Source organism: Vulpes lagopus, chromosome 1 (genome assembly GCF_018345385.1).
Source record: "Vulpes lagopus strain Blue_001 chromosome 1, ASM1834538v1, whole genome shotgun sequence".
In the NCBI taxonomy this organism is placed as follows: Eukaryota; Metazoa; Chordata; class Mammalia; order Carnivora; family Canidae; genus Vulpes; species Vulpes lagopus.
Genome location: NC_054824.1, coordinates 151888072 through 151908949, shown reverse-complemented (window position 1 = coordinate 151908949; position 20878 = coordinate 151888072). Strand labels below are relative to the sequence as shown.

General features: G+C 34.6%; 1 protein-coding gene across 14 annotated transcripts in view; it reads right to left on the bottom strand.

Moving 5' to 3' along the window:
- Positions 1-20878, bottom strand: part of CEP170 (centrosomal protein 170) — a 129727-nt gene that overhangs the window by 42106 nt on the left and 66743 nt on the right. For 11 of the 14 annotated variants that reach the window (XM_041751085.1, XM_041751117.1, XM_041751104.1 and 8 more), the window contains 6 exons: positions 16817-16875; positions 16559-16721; positions 15531-15665; positions 8691-9167; positions 4206-4369; positions 3726-4019 (listed from right to left, as the gene is read on the bottom strand). In XM_041751085.1, coding sequence (XP_041607019.1) covers positions 3726-4019; positions 4206-4369; positions 8691-9167; positions 15531-15665; positions 16559-16721; positions 16817-16875 — 1292 coding nt within the window. The remainder of the gene's footprint in view (positions 1-3725; positions 4020-4205; positions 4370-8690; positions 9168-15530; positions 15666-16558; positions 16722-16816; positions 16876-20878) is intronic. The other 3 variants (XM_041751126.1, XM_041751129.1, XM_041751135.1) reach the window with 1 other exon arrangement.

Genomic DNA, 20878 nt, shown 5'->3' with positions numbered 1-20878 from the left:
TAGGCCCAGGAGTACAATGTATTTTGGGGAAAAACTGAAAAGGCATTCAGGGCTGTATCATGTGACACTGTGGCTTACTCACTTCCTTTTGATTCTGTTTTTGATTCCAACATGCTATTTTCTCTTAGTTTTCTGTCTCCTCTGTGTGATTCTTTTCAGCCCCCTTTGCTCACTCTTTGTCCACCAATGTTCGTGTTGCTAAGAACTTCATTTTTTGGTCTCCTCTCCCTCTATACGTTCTTCCTAAGTAATCTCCTCTATTATTTTGCATCTAGCTACTCTCTAATATTTCCCAAATTATGATGTTAGCCCAGATCTCTTACCTAAGATCCAGATGTTTCTATACCTTTCTATCCAGCTGACTACTGGACACATCAGCAGCTTTTTAATGGCCTTCTCTACTTCTACTGCTTCTGGCCTTTCCAATTTTCAATCCATTCTTTACGCTTCTGACAGTGATTAGCTGTCACTGCGCTATTTAAAAGTTTTCAGGGATTTCCCGCCGAGTTTGAAAACTCTACGGTCCTTTATCTGATACACAAAGGCCTTTAATATCTAGTCTGATCTCATCTCTCTAAATAACTGTGGTCCTGTGAACAAGTCCTTCATATTCCCATGCTCTGTATCTGGGACAGGTTGCTCCATATTTTTGGAAAACCTGACTTTACCACCCTCGTTATGGGATTGATTCTACCTGCTTAAATATGAGTTCAGTTGGCAAATAAATTCAATATTTATTGACATATACAATGCCAGGCACTAGATTCCCATAGTCATGGAGTTTACATTGGTGTGTGTCCATGCGTGCATACCTTCCAGGGGAGTGGGGAGGTGACTAAACAAATAGGAAACTATCTGTAGAAATATCTTTAGGGAACTACTGGCACCCTTCCTCCAATAGCTTATGTCTAACAAAGCACTCATCATATTTTGAGTTCATATGTTTTTACTTGTGTATTTCCATTCCTCTAACAGACTCATGTTTTGAGAGGAACAATTCTGTCTTTTCAATTTGAATCTCTCTCTTCTACCACAAAAGGTTGGCATACAGTTGATGTTGAATAAAAGCTGTTAAATGAATAAGTCAATGAAATAAATCAGTTTTCAAATGATGGTTTGAAAAAGGAAGAGACCACACAGGCATTTTCAGGGCCGAACAACAATTAAATTTAGATGTATAGCAGCTGAAGGCCCCAACTTCTGTCCATATACCCTAAATCATCCAAACAATTGGATATGATACTTGTATTACTTCTGCCCTCCCAGAGTGCTTCTTATGCCTTGATTATGGCTACTCTTGGTCTTTGTTTTCTCTATGCCACAGTTACTTCATCTTCTTCAGACATTTGACTCCTGCTTCTCTGCTTTTGTTTCCCAGTGCCTGATTTTAGCCTGAATTTGGCTTCTGGCTGTAACCACAACTAGTGACTCTTAGCTCTTTTTCTTTGTATCCACAAGATAATGCAGTGAATTCTTCCTATAGTTATAGGCAGCTTCGTTTTGTGGTTTATACAAACTAGGAATGATTCTGAATTATCCACTCATTCACACACTACCATTACTCCCTTAAATGAATCCTGCTTTAAAATCTTCATTTTTTCTATCCATAGTGGCACTGTATAATTTGCCACTGAAAAAGGATGCTTGTGATAATTATAGACTGCAGGTATGCACCAGGGTTTGTGGTCACCCTCCTCTCTATCCAGCAGTTTCCTATGAGTCTCATGTGTAACAGTGACTTCTTTCTTGGTTTTCTGCTGTTTTGGATGCTCCCTGGCACTGTCACTTCTCCTTGGGTTTTAGATTTGACTCTTTCAGGCTAAAAGAACTTCCTAGGATTTATCAGTACCTTGTGTAGAGATCCACACGTGGAGACCTCTAGTAAGGGTCATAACATAGCTAACATTTTTAGACGTCTTATTACAAAACAGGCATTGTGATAACCATTTTACATATTTCATCTGAATTCTTTTTATAAGACCTGGTGAACTTTCTCCCATTTTAGAGAAAATAGAAACAGAGTTTTAAAGAGGTTAGTTTACTCTAGGACAAAGGCACCTATCCAATTCATTTAGAGTTTATACTCAATTCCAGATCTGCCTGCAAGTGTTCATGTTCTTCAATCCCAAAAGAATCCCTCACTGTAAAATAACCTAATGGAAAAAACACCAATCACTATGAATATAATATCCATAAACCAAACAAAGGCATAATAGGATAAATTTAATATTAATCTAAAATTTTAAAACTTCTATTTTCCTTTTCAAAACCAATTCTTTTACTTTGCATTTTATAGTATTTTAGATAGCAATATTCTTGTTCTCAGTAACCAGAGGGAAAATTTGGAACTTTAAGACAATCTGAAAGAAGTATCATTATCAATTCCCAATGATGAAAATAATTCAAAATCACCAAGAGTCATTTTCTGTGCTAACACTGTGTCCTTGTACTTCTTTTAATGTAACCAGGAAACTCACTTTATTCATCTTTTCTTACTTGCTTTGTTTTTCTTATTAACAACTGTTATAACACTGTTCATCATGCAGCATCTACTTCCTAGGCTAATGGGTCTCTGAGAGTTTGAAGGTGCACACTCCAACAGTAAAGAATTTTGAGCATGTGCTCCTCAAATTATATACGTATACCAATGTAATAATAGATTGCATCCACTATAGAATATATCCCAAAATGTAAATAAGAACTATGAAATTAAAAGCAAACAGAAGTCCTAATAATTTTCCCAGGTCCCTAAGGTTTATCTTGTTTAATTTCCTGATGCCCTGGCCCGTAAACTCATCATCTAAACTAGAGCACCTCAAATGTTTAGGGTTATGTGAATCACCCTGGAGATCTCGCTTTTAAAGTGGATTCTGATTCAATGTATTTAGATGAAGGCTAAGATTTTTCAGTATTTCTAATAAGCTCCTAAACTGATGCTCACTCTCTGAGTAACAAGAACTTAAACAAGAAGTTATTGTTTAGCCAAACTTAAGCTGCTGTTTTCTAACAGCTGATTCTAAAGTCAATTTTACATTACTATGGGCAAAACTGATAAAAACTGCTTTTAAAACCATACAACGATCATTATATGCATTAATTAGTAACATCAAGGAACCAATCTAAAATGTAAATAACCATCATGGCTGGGCATACACTTCAGTGGCTGAATTCAGAGTATCATAAGAAAACTGATTCTGTTTTCACACACTTCTACCTCCAAAGGCAGCAGTGAACAGAAAGAAAAGAAAATAAGGACAAAGAACAAAACTGACTAAAACATACACACTTTCATCTGTTTCTAACATGATTATTAGTAGGCAGGAAACCTGTGGTTAATATTATCAGCTGACATTTATGTTTATATCAACAGAGGTATAGCAGCCTGGCTTTGTCTTGTAGTTTTTATATAAATGCAGAGTGAGGATGGTTACACAAAGCACACAGTTTTAAAATTCTATCTTAAATTTACACAACTTTAAAAGGTCCACAGAACTTAAATGTACAGGACTTTACATAAGAAACTCAGGCAAAAGTTCAGAATATAAGCAGAATAAAATCGGAAGGCACTTTGGTTTTATCCTTAGTCTTGCAGTTCCCTCACAAAATCCTAAAGTTCCAATACTACTGATTGCATGAGAACATACCAAGCTTGACCCTCCAATAATTTCCAACAGTCAAATATACCAAAAGAAAACGTCCACCATCCCCAAATTTCAATTATTTACCTTGTCAATCATTTTTCTTGCTTCCACTTCCTCACTGTTGGGATTCTCTAACTCAATGGTATAAGTACCCTTGTCACTTTGGTCATCATCATTATCCTTTTCAGAAGTGGCAGAAGTAGGTTGATTTTTTAACATTTTATCCATCTCCTGGCTTGGTCTGTGCCCAAGACTCCCTGAACTTCTTAACAATGCAGTTTGTAGGAAGGGAATTGACACCGATGGCTCCTCTGATTTCTGTTTTAACAATTTCCCATGTGGAACACCATGCCCCCCTCTGTGATGCGTAGAGCTTGTCTGTAAAGACAAAGAAACCACTTTGGCATCTGCTGTTGGAGATTTTGTTTTTTCAAGTTTTGTATGTGGTGTTGAGTAAGTAGTTTCCTGACACAAGATTCCCGCACTCTGAGTAAAAGAGTATGACCTTCTTTTTCTGGGATTGTCTTCATCAAAGAATGCAATCATAAAAGCAGTTTGACTTACAACGGCTTGGTCTTGATGCTTTTCAGCAGACTGGGCCTTCTGTAGCTTTTTCTGTTCGGAATGGTGGCGCCTTAAGTGTTCCTCAAGAGCTGCACGTTTGCTACAGCGCCTGTGAGCCCCAGCATTTTCTGAATCGCTTTGTGTACCATCATCATGTTTATTTCCTGCACAAAAAAAGAAACCACATAATACAGAAGGAAAAAAATCCCATGTAGAAAATTAGACACATACACAAAAGTGCTATTTGTTTTTTGCCCCCTCCCCCTTTTCAATCCAAGTCATATGTTCTTTTCAGTAACAGGCTCTGCAAACTTCCCTCAACGGCAATGCTCACATTCAAATTTTATCAACCAACAATGAGGTCCTTTATAAACAATTGAATGGGATTGCTTTTCTTTCTCCAAATTTTAACTTTATAATGATTCATCAATGCCGTAACAGATAAGCCACGCTATATCATCATGATAGTCTGTACTTTTAACATTAATAAACATTAATCCTGCCTCCAAACCTTATACTTTCTTTAAGCAATCAAAAATTTGCTTCTAGCAGGAGAGGCAAAAAGAAAAAATGGTGATCCTCCTGAAATGCTTATCATGACACAGTAAAAGAAAATGCAAGTGCCACAAAAACGTGATGAATTTTAACTTTCAACGATGTTCAATACTTCTGAAAGTATAGCATACTTTTAATAAAAAGTATGCAAAATGTTTATAAGAAGATACACATTTGTAGTTTTCTCCAATTAACTATACACTTCTTTACAAGTGTCTTTCTAGCTATGAGAATTTTTGTAAACTTAAATTTGTGATCTAAACTCTGGTGGCTTTAAAAGTTAAATAAAGAATGCTAAAAAAAAAAAAAAAAGAATGCTAAAGGCCTATCACAGTAAAGCATAGTCTATGAAATCCTATATAAATGTAACCACCTTCTGGGCAAATGGCAGGGTGCTAAATATAACCAGCTAAAAATCTGTCTTCTCTATAAAGCACACAGAGTCAAGTTAGAATACATTTGAATTTTGAAACATCAGGTTCCTAAAAGAGGTTTTCTGTTACCCTTCATAAGTCTACTAGGGATCTGATGTGAAACTTTATGGAAATTGTTTTTCAATGATTTAGAATTCTCAGTATTTAAATAGGTACATTAGAAGAAATAATCAAATGGTAATTACATTATTACAGCATAAATTTACTGGAAAGTCAAGAATTACTCTATGCATGTTTTAGCCTGAATCACAAATGAGGGCTTAAATGAGGGCTTCTGTAGAAGAAAAATGTAAATGAGCCTAGTCAACTAGGTGCAGCCAGTCTGTGGCTTCCAAGCTTTTTCTGGGTTACAAATCTGAATCTGAATATCTGCTTAATAACATAGTTAACAAGACAATGACCAGAACTGAAGACTTGTTGGCTGGGTGGGGGCAAAGGGCATTCATCCAATGGAAAAAAGTTGAGTTTTAATACTCGTGGGTTTGTTTCTAATGAATTAACAGGTTACCAGTTGGTGCCAATGGTTTAACACAAGAGGACTGGTTGTCAAAATGTGGTACCTAAAAGGTGTGAGAAGATTCAGAGAGAAAAAGCACACACACAAAGGGTAGTGTTTCAAAAAAGTAATAGGCTAGGGAAACAAAGGGAGAGAAATAAACCAAAATGAAGGCGATTGGGGAAGCACTCCCAGCAGAATAAAACTGATGAATGTTATAAATATCAGCTAGGACAACAGATCTGAAAATCTTTTTTTAAATTAGTAACTATTCAAAATGCAATCTGAAAAGAACAAAACAAAACAAATGTTCAATTAATGGAATCCCTCAGGTAATTACCTAAGAATCAGGGATAGCAGATGGAATGTAAAACCAAACTAAACCACTAACTCAAATAGAAAACTCGTTAAAAACATGCAATTTTACAACATAGTTGTTGCATTGGATAAACTGAAAAGAAATCAGTTTGTAAGAGCCAGGAATAACTAAACTCTAATATTTCCTGTATGATAAGACCAAATAACCCATATTGCACATACACACGATGTGAAAACACCATCTTTACAGAATTCAATTCTTGTACTTGTACCAACACACAAAATTTGGCACTTATATGGTGTCAGATCTTTTCAGTATCTTTTTCTTTAAACTATAGTTCAAAAACTTCTCTTTATGGGTTAGCCATTTTCTTTTTTGGAAGACTGTTATTCCTTTTTGTATTTCTCTGTGTTACAGGAGGTGAGATATCTGATCAGAATTGCAAACTCTCTTTGTACTCAACAACAAACAAATCACTAGGAAACTCTCTTCACCAAGTTTCTGGTCTTGTCTACCATTAATCATGCCTAAATATGCTGAAGTCGGTTTAGTATTTTCTAGGGTAGGTTGGCTATACCAAGTCAGGAGCTGTGGTCAAAGAAGTTGCAACTCTCCTAAAGGGTAAAAGTGTATGGGCTTTGTGAACATTATTTTCTTCACTGTCCCAAAGCGCGTGCACTTTACTCTTGTAGGAGCAAAGGTTTTGCTTTTATTTTACTTACTTTCAAGTCTTTGAGATTGATTCAAAAAAACTGCTGAAGTCTAATTACTGTAAAATTGTTACTGTTTGTCATAATTACCTTTATTTAAAATTTATGTATACACTTTCAAGATTCTATATTGTGGAAAAATTTTATCTAATGATGGAATATTTAACTTTGGGGAAAAGTCAAATGTCATTTATAAATATGCCTGGGGAAATAAAATGGATCTTGAACCAAAAAGGAGTTATATTCACATTTTCTTGGATGGTTTGTAAAACAGTCTGAAGGCAAATCCAAAAGAAGGGTTCTGAGCAATGGCAATATCCTAAAATATATATCTAAATCAACTTTGAGGGACAACAGTATTTTGATTGTATTATTTCTGGTAAAGTTTAAAAATATCTAATCATTAATGCATAGATAGTGTGAAGAATATGAACATTAATGTCTCTGTTTGGAATCAGGCTTACAATGGGCCTTGTTAAAGAAGAGAATGTCTAAAAATGATGGCTTAAAAATAATAGCTAATACAGATATTTATAGATGACTAAAGAAGCAGCTATAATAAAGGGATAAAGGTTCTTAAGGAATCTTTTAGCTCATTTTTTTGACATTTATTAAGAGTAGTTTAAGAAAGACCACATCAATTCTAAATTTTCAAGGTTTATGCTACCTTTTATATTTTACTAGGATAGAAGTACTGTTTATAAATTCATAAAAATGGTCAGTTTCCAAATGGGTAGCTTTTATTTGTGAGCTTTAACCTATACACATATATATAGTTCTTAGTTATGTATTTAATATTACCTGATAGAAGAAAAGGGAACAATCACATGTGAAAAGTATATATTCTAGGTAACTGCTTATGATTATAATTAGATATAGTAATAGGCCCCAACAAAGAATTAAGTATTCACACCACTTCACTATCCTGAAATGTCTTAGAAGCAAATCAGAACAGGTATTTCCTCATGACTTGACCAAACAAAATCCCAGGGCATAAAGTACTGGTTAGGCCAGGGTTAGTCCTATCACTGATAATGAAGTCATTCATTGTGTATTCAAATTACCGAGTACTTGCCACATAATTAAGTCCCCAGGCAAAATGTTAGGGATACAATGACCTCAATGAGCATTTTTTTAAGCTTATTAACTCCTTGCAGAGAAACAGAATGGCCAGATTAGCATGCAATCATTTCTTTTAAAGATAGCTAATTAAATAAAATTAAGATAGGGTAATTAAAATATACTTAATTAGCAAAACAATGGAAAAATTATTCAGTTGATACTCTGATATATAGGTATAGATATTTGCCTAATTTTGGTCAAGTGTTACACTAAAAAGCATATATTGACTATTTCACAAATAAACATTCGATTGTGATTTCATAAATTTTAATATCAAAAACATTTTTAACTCAATTAATTCCTAGTATCTCTAGACCACAAGTTTTTTTGTTTCATGAGTAACTGCTCAGAAAAGCTGGAAACACTCTATCAACAATGTCACTATATTACTAATGTAGAACTTTTGGCCCATTATCAAATGGCTTAAAATTTCTTTTAAAATCTAGATTTTGACATTTACGGGAAGCATCACAATAGAGAAGAACAGAATTGAATATAGTTTTTCCTGAAGTCAAGAAAATTATGAGAACTGTCTTCTAGGGAATTCCATTGGTGAACAGAATTAATCTTTTATTTCCACAGGAAAAAGAAACATTTTTAATGGCATAAATATAAATTCACAAAACCAATTTGGTTTTGGCAAGAAAATGAAGGCAGACTATTTTTCATGAGTAAGGTGGACATGGGTAGTATGGCTTGCTTTTGAGCTTCAAAATCAAATATAAAGGTTTGAAAAAGCTGAAGTTTCCTATCATATAATTATTTATCTAGGAGTAGTCTGGTTAACTGTGAAGACTGAATTTTCTTTATCACAAAACAGGAAGTTCTGAAATGATCAATTCACTTTACCTTTCAACCTTTTCAAGTAAACTGGAACATCACTTTTAATACTTTTGGAATCCTCTTCTGTTCTTTCCCATACCATTTGAGGAGGGTTGTTCTGTGCTAGCCAGTCAGCTACTTTATTTTCTGGTGCCATCATTCCTGTTTGAATCCCCGGCAGGTCTTGAGTTCCAGGAGAAGACTTCTTGGACTTGTGGCGCTGATCAGAAGTAAATTTTGTCACATGGTCTCTAATAGTTACCTTCCCTGGAGTACTGTCATCAAATTCAATGGTAAATGAAGCATGCCCTGCACCTGCTGTATGGGAACTTGGTGTGTCTTTTGTTGGGATTTCATGAATAGTGCTCTCTGTTATTTGTGATGGCTGCTGAAATTCTTTTGTAGGGATTTCAAAGTAACTTGGTTCCCTACAGAAAGGAAAAAGTACTTCTTCATTTGCAGCTGCAGACTGTTCCTCAACTTGCTTGGCATCTATGCTGCACCCTAATGAAAAAAATAAGAGAAAATTCAAAATATTTGGGAGCTTCTAAAACTTGAAGGAGAATAAATATGGCCATTTGTATTATGCCATGAGACTCGGAAGGCAGATCACAGCCTGGATGAAAATCTGGCAAATGTCACAGAGAAAGAATAATTTTGATTATAAATAGCATTCAGTAACAGAAGATGCAAGATAAGCAGCAGCAGTGACAAAGAACAAAGCAGTTAAGAGACAGACCCTGGCATGGCTAGATCCGTATTTTTTCCAATTTGGATCTAGAAATCAAGGTGCAAAAGAACTGAAATCAAGTGGAGATGAAGATGCACATTCAACATATACATCTAGAGACAGAGAAAAAATATGAATTTCCTTATCAAGTCAGGAGGATAAATTATCTATGAACACAAAGTAGAACTCTGAAGGAGAACAGGTGCTCATATGAAGAAATAAACATGAAGTCAATATGCAAGTGATGTTCTAGAGGCAATGATTCCACTTACCATTCTTCACCATCACATTTAGAGATATTACTTTTAGAATTATAAAAATAACATTACTGATGTGTGATCACTGCAAGAAGATGGATACATTCTATAAAGAATAAAAGGACTAGAGATAAAACATGTGGTTTGCTTGCAGCATTGCAATCGAAGCAGCAATGTGAAAGTAATAAAGTAAAAATAGAAAATTTAGTTGCCAGCCAAAAATTCTAGAAGAAAATTCATGTGTATGTCTATATAGCAGAATATGCACAAGTGTCAAAAATTCTTGGGAGGAAAGCTGAATTATAAATCTCAGATCAAAACAACCAGAGTTGGCAGAAAAAGTGAGCAATTGCTATCTCAGAAATAAAATAAATATAAAGGTATAAAAATATATGCATAGTATATGTCAATAAAATAGGTAAATAAAATATATAAACAAATGATTATTGAAATGTTTTCTTGTAAGTATGTATTGTTAGTACAAATGCAAGCAATAACTAAATAGATAAATTAAAAAGACTAAATGGCCTTGTTTTTCAGGAAGCAAGAGAACTATGTCCATTATGAAGATCGTAAAGAGTTCAAATGAAAAATATTTCCCTTAAGCTCTCAGAAGATTTCCATTTTTAAACAGATTGATGGAAATACCATGTGCAGATAATTTATTAGGAAGAAAGGCAGTACAGGGAGACTAGGTTGTTTCCAATCATTCCCTAATTAAGTGAAGCAGTATTTGTGGTCTCTTGAAGCATCTTTTCAAATATTGAATCTTGATGGGATTCTTCAGGTGCTATAATTGATTTCTTGGTAGTACTCTCTGAACATAAACATAAAACTATTTGCTTTTAGGTTATAAGAATGGGACAACAGCACTGCTGTAATCAATGTATGGAACAGGGTATATAGAAAATATCAAGCTCCAGTTCCAAAAAAAAAAAAAAAAAAAAAGCCCAACATACAGAAGGTAAACAGAATAACAAAAATGTTTTTCAATGTAAAAAATTATTCTTTACAAAATATATTTAATTTTTCATATAACTAAAAATGTGAAATGTGTTTCAGAAAACAGTCATTAAAGCAAAAATTTAACATGCTATTTGGGAGAAGAAATTATACAATAAGACTAAATAACCTAAAGTCATGTTTTAAATTTCTGTAAGAGTTAATTTATCTTGGGACGCTTGGGTGGCTCAGTGGTTGCATGCCTCCCTTTGGCCCAGGGCGTGATCCTGGGATCGAGTCCTACATTAGGCTCTGTGTGGAGCCTGCTTCTCCCTCTGCCTGTGTCTCTGCCTCTCTCTGTGTCTCTCATGAATTAAATAAAATCTTTTTTTTAAAAAAGTTAATTTATCTTAATAATAAAATGCCTACTTGCACTCTTTACTCTGAAGGCCTGTCATTTAAAATTCCCATGAGAGGGCAGCCCTGGTGGCGCAGCGGTTTAGCACCGCCTGCAGCCTGGGGTGTGATCCTGGAGACCCAGGATCAAGTCCCACATCGGGCGTCCTGCATGGAGCCTGCTTCTCCCTCTGCCTGTGTCTCTGCCTCTCTCTCGCTCTCTCTGAATGGATAGATAAATCTTAAAAAAAAAAAAAATTCCCATGACAGTAAACTGCATTAGTCACTCCCATATATTAGTAAACTCATTAATGTTATTTTTAATTTTTCATACACTGGCTTATTTACTATTTATTACAATGTCCATATAGTACAACTGGCTTTTAAGCCTAGCCTATCAGCGAAATGACATTCACTGAGTCATTTATTCTGCTTTGTTCATCCTTCTGGTAACAGGATAATGCTGGCTGGAGATAAAGGGTGGTATAGTTTCTTTCTACCACCCCTTGTATACCCAAATAAAATGAGGTGGCTGAACTACAAAGCAAAACCCACAAAAAGCTGCTCCAGGTGTATAACATTTATCTTCTACTTATCATTCATAATTTAAAGGAATATTTTCCTTCCTTGTGAAGGAAAAGCTCACCATTAATACTGACATACTTTCAGCATGTTTTCACACTGTAACACATAAATACAGCAGAGATCAAGAGTTGTTGTGCGTCACTATTCTTAAGGTTATCATTCACTGGTCCTATTTCAAAGTCACCTTTATTTACTCCAAGGACTAGAAAAAAAAGACTTACTAGATAATTTCCCCCAAAATCAGTTATTTAACAACATCAGGTGGCACATGCAGCATTTTAGGACCTGATGACTGTAACGAGGCAGGAAAGTAGCAAAGAGATCTGCAATCAGATAAATCCTGTTTCTGTCGGTCTTCAATTCTCATTTTCCTCATCAAAAATGATGCCATGTATCCATCAGATTGTGATGATGATCCAATGAGGTTAAGTATTAAGTGAGATAATCTGTTACCCAGAACAAGGCCCGGCACAAATAAACATCTCCCTCTTTTCCTCAATTCTCCAACATAGCTAAGAATCAGGAAAATAACTAAACAAAAAATTCTAACTCTTAAAAACTTAAGAGAGATTCAACGGCACCTATACTCCCATGTTCATGACCTTTACTAATTGGGAGGTCACTTAAGAGCGTTTTTACTATCTGCTCAGATACATGAAGCAAACCTGCAATAAGATTAAGGTAAGACATACAGCACTGGGAAATAAGAATCAGATGGCAGAGGTGAGACAAAAAGTAAGAGCTCATAATATGGGTCAGAACCACAGCTGTCCAGAACCCTTCAATATATAGATCCAACAGTCCCACATCCCTCAATGGCCACCAAGGACATCACTGTAATGTATCACATCAGGAACTGATACTCATCATGATGATTGGGTCATTAACCAGAAACTTAAATTATAGTTAGCCTTCTCCACTTAAGAAAGCAGTGATATGGATAATTCATTTAATAGAAATTTAGAGAATGATTAAACTCTTAAAAGAAACTGTCAATTGTAAAAAAGTTCAGTCATCTGAAAAATTCATTATGTGAAGGAATTCATTTCTCTGAAGATGATCAAAACAGATCACATGCGGACCTACTATACTTGGGAAGTGTAGGCCTACTAGAAAAATCATTGGGAGTCTTCTAAATTAATATTGAAAATTATTATTATTATTTTTATTTTTAATATTGAAAATTAAATAGCTCTCCTGTCTCAGAACACTAACAGACCAGATTCTGGAAATTTGTGAATTTAATATCCGTTCATCTTCAAAATCTATTTTTTATAATAAATTAATACACTACATATCATAATATTTTGTGTATACTGATATTTTGTTATAATCTCAACTGCTAGATATTTAAAGCTAACTGGTTATACTAGAATTAATTATGTTTATCTGAATCAGAACAGCAACTGGTGATAATATCCTCAAGTTCTTAGGGTATTTTATGATTGTGCCCCACCTTGTGGGAAACCTTATAATATACATAATCCAGAAAAACTATACCTTTCATTCTTCTGTACTAAATTAAGTAAAATATTCAATTAATTCAAGATGATAAAGGCTATAATGATGATAAGGCATTCATCCAGCTTACAACATATATCCAACCTGGCATATTCGAGTACCTCAAATAACAAAAACCAGGAAACATCTCTTGCGAAAAAGGATTCACAACTGGAAAGTTTCCATATTTAGTGTGATTTGATTAAAATCAATGTAAAAGAGCCAGAAATCTATTCCTCACATTTGCAACACTTTAAAGACCTTTTACCTGTTACCTAAATAAATGTTTAAACCATGTCAGCAGATAGAAGAGCACACCGATAGCAAAATATGAGGACAAAATTTCCTAATAGGACTAAAAATATTCATACAATTTCAGGAGAATTTGGTAGCTCCAGCATACATATTTGCTTCCAGGGTTTTTTAAGCTATAAGAGTAAGTCTGTAGGAGATTCTAGATACATGTGACCCACTGAGAGGGACAAAGGAAATCAGTAAGTAGCACATACTCTATTACCCTTTCTGAAATGTTCACCTCTCCTAATAATTACTAATATTTTACATTCTAAAAATTGGTGACCAAGAAGCAAATCACTTTGTTTTTACAAGCACATGCTTAGAGTATAAACGAATCACTTATATTTCATAATTTGAAACATTTGATAAAAACAATTTTGAAATGATCAAATTAAATAAGATTTAGTATATATCTTCATACTGATCTATGATCTCTATTAATATCATAAGTTAATTCAGGTCAGTAAACTGTTCCCTTTATCCTAGATTTTAAGAAACTGCAAGTAATAAATGTGACATAAGGATATCCTCACATTAATGTAAGAAAGCGGAAAAGACCTTCACAAGGCCCTTAACCTGCTGAATCTGGCTGAGTTCTTTGAGCTACTTAACACAAGACATAAATCACTTAATTCCTGCTCACTCAAAAATAACCCCAAGATTATGAGACAGCTTTTGTCATGGGGCAAAAATGACACTGAGACAGGCCATATGAGCTGATAATCATAAGAATTCACTCAGATGATGATAAGGGCAAACAGTCTGAGACAGAGGGCTGAGAAAGGGGGAGAAACTGACTCCAGTGATGCCAGTGCAGAGGTGCACAAACCAGCCCCAAATGGCCACAGTTATTTTAGCCAGAAAATTTCCTTCCTGCTTAGTCTCAGGGAACATTTCTGTTATTTGCATCTGACAGTATGCTAAATGATACTAAGTATTAATATTTCGTATTTCTAAGCTTGGACATGAAGAAAACTGCTGGTGGACAGCACCAAGGAAGCAATGATAGGAATTTATCTGCAAAGTTGACAACTTCAGTTTGCGGCACTTGTAAAATCGAGTCCATAAAACCAGCTTTCTTAGACTTGTATCCTGGCAAAATCAGAGCATATTTTAAAGAACAGTGTTCTTGGGCAGCCTGGGTGGCACAGCAGTTTAGAGCCGCCTTTGGCCCAGGCATATCCTGGAGACCTGGGATGGAGTCCCACGTGGGGCTCCCTGCATGGAGCCTGCTTCTCCCTCTGCCTGTGTCTCTACCTCTCTCTCTCTGTTTCTCATGAATAAATAAATAAAATCTTAAAAAAAAAAAAAGTCTTACTTATCTTGTACAACTAGGGTCAAAGGCAGAAAACTGAGAAGAGTTCTGAAGGAATCTATCTTTGACTCAGAGTCAGACTTGGTTTTCCATACTGCTAGGTTTCCTGGTACCCATATTTGATTTCTCCTGTTCTGGATCCTTATCTGCCATTATCATGGAAACTGGCTGTTTGACCCCTCGGTATTGATGTCTTTGCCAAAGTCCTTATGTAACAACTGATACCTCCGTTTATTTCCTAGAAATCTTGATTTTCTGGCTTATGGGACACTTAGTTCATCACTAAATCCCTATAGCAACAAAAGAATATGTTCCTTGACTATTAATGTGACCCAGAACGATTTTTTCATTCTAGCTGCTGAATTCAGCTAATCATGTTGCTACCCTATCCCAACAAATAAGGCACATTGAGGTCTTAAAAAAGTTTGAATTTCATATATCCCATTTCTGAACATAACAGAAACTGTTGATTTAAAGATATGATTACATGCCTGTAAATCTAATGAAACACACAAAATTAGTTTGTGCCTACTATTTTGGTCTAATTGAAACATTTTAATAATTATTTTAAAATACTTTAAATGCCCAGTTATATTATTCATCTATTTTCCATGTTTTAATCTCATAAGCTGGAAAAATATTTTAAATAAAAATGATATGGAATTCATACTTTAAGTGAGAAATACTCATAACAAACTTACAATGACAATATTATTAAGATACTCACAACATTTTTTATTAAAGAATAGTAGATATAGATCTCTTTCCAGGGTTGCCAGATTTTTGCTTAGATTACAAATTCTTCCCAAAATACCCAATGAATGTAAGCCTGAGCTTTTCCTTACCTGCTGTTCCAGTTTCATGACTTTTTTCTTCGGCTTTGCCATTTGACTTGAAAGCCCTCTGATCCTCCACTTCATCATCTCCCCACCATGATGGCTGCCCGTATAAGGGAGTGCCCCGGGGCATGGCAGAAATGTCTGGAAAGAGGTTAAAAAAAAAAAAAAAAGGAATCTGTCTAAAGCATATAAAACAGAAAAAAACAAAAAACAAAAAACAAACATGCTTTTGCAGAATGCTAGAACTGCCTGGTTAATTTATTAAATAAATAAAAAAAAAGTACAGTCTATATAGTTGAAAAGTACTCTAAGTTGAAAAATTTGTTATTTGTGTAAGACCTTATTCAGTGTTGGACATGACTAAATAAATTACATTTTGCATTGGCTAATACCTAAGTAATGCAAACTGCGTTAGCCTAATAGCTTTTTGTTAAGGCGCAATCAGGTTTTTGGTATACAGAAATGGCTCATCAAGTAAGTCTAAATAAAAAGACAAAACTAAAGTAAATTTTGGTGTGAATGACCATTAAAAATATTTTTTAAAGCCCAATGGCAATACAGAGTAACTACATTTAAACCAGCTGTGTAACATGATTAGATTTATATCTGAGCAAATCTGGTAATACCTATTAATTTAAAAAATTGTTTTTTGCATGAATGGGATTATTTATGTAGAGCGGTTCCTGGAACACGATAAATATGCTAATTATTATGACATAACATCACTGGATATTTCCTTTTAATTCATGTCAGTTATTATAACATAAAAAAGCACATAACATGAGATAATAGTAATACTGTAAACTAGATTCACCTCCCTCAAATATTTAAACATATTAAACACACACACCTACATATAACTGCCATATATAATTATGTGTTATATGCTTTCTACTGAAAGCATTGCCTGTATTAAATTCCACTCTAAAACTGTCATTATTTTTATAATCAATATGGACCTGGCCAAGTTTTTTAGAACAAAGCATGCACTTTCTTCATAATCAAGTATGTTATTTTCAAAGAGGTTAACTTACCCATGGCTTTTTCCTCAGATTTTAGTACTTCTGTGGCTTTGTGCTGCACTTCAGTTGAAGTATCTGCCACCTTTGAATCTATGCTTTTGGCACATGCAGATTTTGATAATTCTGATTCTGAAGATTTTTGGGACAACTGAAGCTGAATGGTAAATTTCTCGTGCTATAAAACATTTAAGAATGAAAGAGAAACATGTAGGAGTGAAATCAACTCTAGCAAATGACAGGTTTACAAAAGAAATAAGTAATAATTTTTACCTTTAGAGCTTCTTCAGGGACCCTCATTTCTCCTCGGACTACAGTGAAAAGATTTGTATGTAGACAGAGCTAAGGAAGAATATAATTTCCAAATTCTGATAATCAAGCTTAAAGTGATCAAAAATACTTTTGAAACTGTCCTATTTTCAACAGGTAATTACAACAGAAGCATTATATTCTCTTTAAGAGTTAAATGCTACAATATGCTGATAACCATGAGACTTTAATTTTTAAATACTAGAGAAAATCTTAAAATCTAGCAAGTAATTCTAAACTTCAGCAATAATGGCCTTGGTGAAGCAAATAACTGGGTAATTACAGCACAAAAGATATTTTCAATTCTAAAAAAAAACAAATACTATGACTGCAAAGAAAAAGTACCTGGATCAAATTATATTGATAGTTAATCACAAAAATGTGAAAGGAAGTATCTCATCAGTGATTACCCAAAAGTAAATCCTGAAAGAATTTGATTACTCAGACTTCACAAGCATTGATAAAAATGAAGTTCATTTTCAAAGTGCAGAAGAAATGCCATAATAAGGGTCCTTACAACAACCACAATCGCCCCTTTCCTGAGGCATTGCAATCAAGGTCGTATTACATTAACAAACAACTGATTCTATAAAGATTAGAACCAAGTGCTAGATATAATGAATGCTTTCATTATTATGCCAAAAAGAACAATGCCTCTGTATATTAAAGAACATCTTTCACTACACAGTAGAGGTCACATTTCCCACCATTTCTTAACCCTGTACTGAAAGGACTTTTATAACCATGTACTAAAATTCTATAATCCTTTACCAATTCATAGCACCCTATGACTTCAAGGGTAGAAAGCTATAATTATCACAACCGTTTGGGGTAAAAATAGTTCCCACACATAAGGAGCAGCACACTTGCAAATGAGTATTTAACTTATATTTCTACTCATTAGAATAATTAAAACTCAGAATTTGAGGGGAGTTGTAAAGAGCTTTGGGGAATATATGGTTTAATTCCATGAACTGGTCCTCCTATTCTATATAGGGTACTTGAGGACTGGAGGGGCAGAACCTAAAACAACAACCTAGTCAGCTGAATCCCAGTTCAGGGTTCCTGTAGCTGTGAAATATTAGAATTTTCCTTTTTTGTTAGGTACACACGCAGATACATGTTTTCTGATATAGTTAAAATATATATATTTTGTAATAATTTCATACTTAATGAAAAACAGGTCCAATAACTTTGTTTTACCCCCAAGAAACACATTAACCCCTGAAGAATATTCATAGCATTCCTACATTTCCAATGGAAAACAATGTCTCAAAAAGAGTAAAAGCCATTTCCATTTTTGCAGTAGGAAACACAATAACTGTACCCTGAGGATTTTCTGGTACTTCAAGTTTATTCCTAAGAGTATTCTAGGTTATTCCCCAAGGCTAGTCTGGGGTATTGTCTTTAGACTTTAGACTCTTAAAAGATCAGGAAAAGCTTCAGAGAGGCCACATTTCTTGGCATCAAACACTTTACCTTCCAAAACAGTTTGTGTGTGTGGAACCAAAAATATCAAGGATCCTCTTGTTTGGGTCATGAATTTACCTAAGAACCTGGTAGCATGAGATTTTGAGACTGCCCTAGTCCCTACTTTTATCTCCAAAGCTATCATCTTTCTAATGGTATAGACTCCGGTTAACTGTTAATCTAAAAAAAATGACTAAGTAAGATACAATTACTCCTGTTGTCAGTTAAAAATATACGATATGGTATAACAGTCACGTTGATTGTATCTGAATAAAAAAGTTACAAAAACTTTAAATTCTTGCTTATTAAAAATCATTTGAAGACACCTGGGTGGTTCAGCAGTTGAGCATCTGCCTTCAGCTCAGGGCATGATCCTGGGATCCAGGATCCAGTCCCGTATTAGGCTCCCTGCATGGAGCCTGCTCTTCCCTCTATGTATCTGCCTCTCTCTCTTTCCAGGATCCAGTCCCGCATTGGGCTCACTGCATGAAGCCTGCTTTTCCCTCTGCCTAGATTTCTGCCTCTCTCTCTTTCTCTCTCTCTCTGTCTCTCATGAATAAATAAAATCTAAAAAAAATATATATATATTTGTAGGTTATTTCCCTATTGCTATTCTAAAAGTCTTCCCTGAACTCAATTTATTCAACAAATGTTTATCTAAAAGTGGGGTCAAAGAAACTCATCAACATACTAGCAAAGTGCTCTATGACATCCTCCTTTATCTAAATGACAAAGCGAACTAAAAGAACAAAAATTTCAACAGTTTTGGTTACTCCTAGGACCTTAAAAATACCAGGTGTCAGATATTCACTGTGAACTCATCTTTCAAAAATCATTTTAAAAATTAAGTCACTAAGTTGTTTCACTGAGGCAATTCCAAGCACTTACATAAGAAATTCAGTATTACTTATGAGCTTTAGTTGCTTGGGACAAGATTTTCGTTTTTTAAGTTTCAAAAAGTGCTGTATTCTCAAACAATTTAATTACAATATTCTCTGAAAAACTATATACTAAAAAGAATGTGACTCTCATGAAGACACTAGATGTCACAATATATGAGAATATTTGAATACAATTACTTTATACAGTGGAAGAATGGGGGGAAAAAGCATTCTTTTTGGATCTTCTCCTTAGAAATATGGGACATTTGACTATATTCAATACTGAAATACAGTATTTTATGTTAAAATAGACTGCACACTATATTAACAATGCAGGTCCTAGGAGATGCTAATGCTTTTTTAAAAAGTTCATGACAGAAAGCCTCCCAAGTGGAAAATTTTATTTTCTACTAGTTTACATTTGTCTACATCATCAGAAAGATGCATCATTGGGCAGCCCGGGTGGCTCAGCAGTTTAGTGCCGCCTTCAGCCCAGGGCATGATCCTGGAGATGGGGGATCAAGTCCCACATCAGGCTCTCTGCACGGAGCCTGCTTCTCCCTCTGCCTGTGTCTCTGTCTCTCTCTCATGAATAAATAAAATCTTAAAAAAAAAAAGTATTTTATTTTAGTAGGTGAATACCTTGACCAACTTTTAGAAAACCTTGTTTTATAAGAACACAATTTTTAAACAAATGCTTTTAACTTTTCTTCTGTGACATTATTCCTTATTTACTAGCTCACCTCAATTTCTTAAAAATTTAGTTCTTTCAAGCTTTGAGAAACGTCCTCCATTTTTGAAATCTGGAGAGTGGGTTCATGTTTTCTTGCAGGTATCAATCACATTAATCAGGAAGGATTTTAACTCCTCTAAATGAAGAATCCTTGATTTTTAGTTCTGTTTTATCCCCCTCTTGATCATTTTAGCAGTCACAATTGGGACCCAAGCACCCAGTGCCACATGTAATATTCCAAGTACATAAATAAATAAATCATGATCTTGAGAGCTACGATAATGATCTTTACTTTGCTTCTAATATGATTAATCAATCATTTTGTGGCCCATTGTTATGGGAATAGACTTCTTTGGGAAAAAGAACCTCATTAAAAAAAATCAAGGTCCTAGATTCTTATACTGACTCATATGACTGGGATGGTGAGGATTTTGAGATTTATGGTATATAAGTAATATTTAAATAATTTTCCATTGAACATGGAAACCATACCATATTCTAGTTTTCCTCCTAGTTCACCAGTGATTCTCTGTTAATCCTTTTTAACTGGTTCCTATCTTTCCCACCTCTTCATATTGGAATGTACCAAGTTTCAGTCCTTGGACATCTAACCTATCTATTTTCACTCCTGTGGCTGATATCATTTAGTCTTAAGATATTAAGTATTATTTAGACTATGGATATGCCCAAATTTTTGTCTCTAGCCTATACCTCATCCCTTGGATTTAATCTGTATATTCAGAATGGCCAAAATCAAATTCTTAGATTCCTGTTTCTGGCCAAGACAGAGAAAAAGGAACCAGATTTACTCTCTCACCTGAAGCAACCAAAAAATCGACAAAATATTATAAAACAATGTTTTCCAAGATAACCAACATCAGGTAACAAAAGAGTGATTCCTGAGTGAGGAGAAACAAATCGAGGGGAGTCCAATCACTGTTA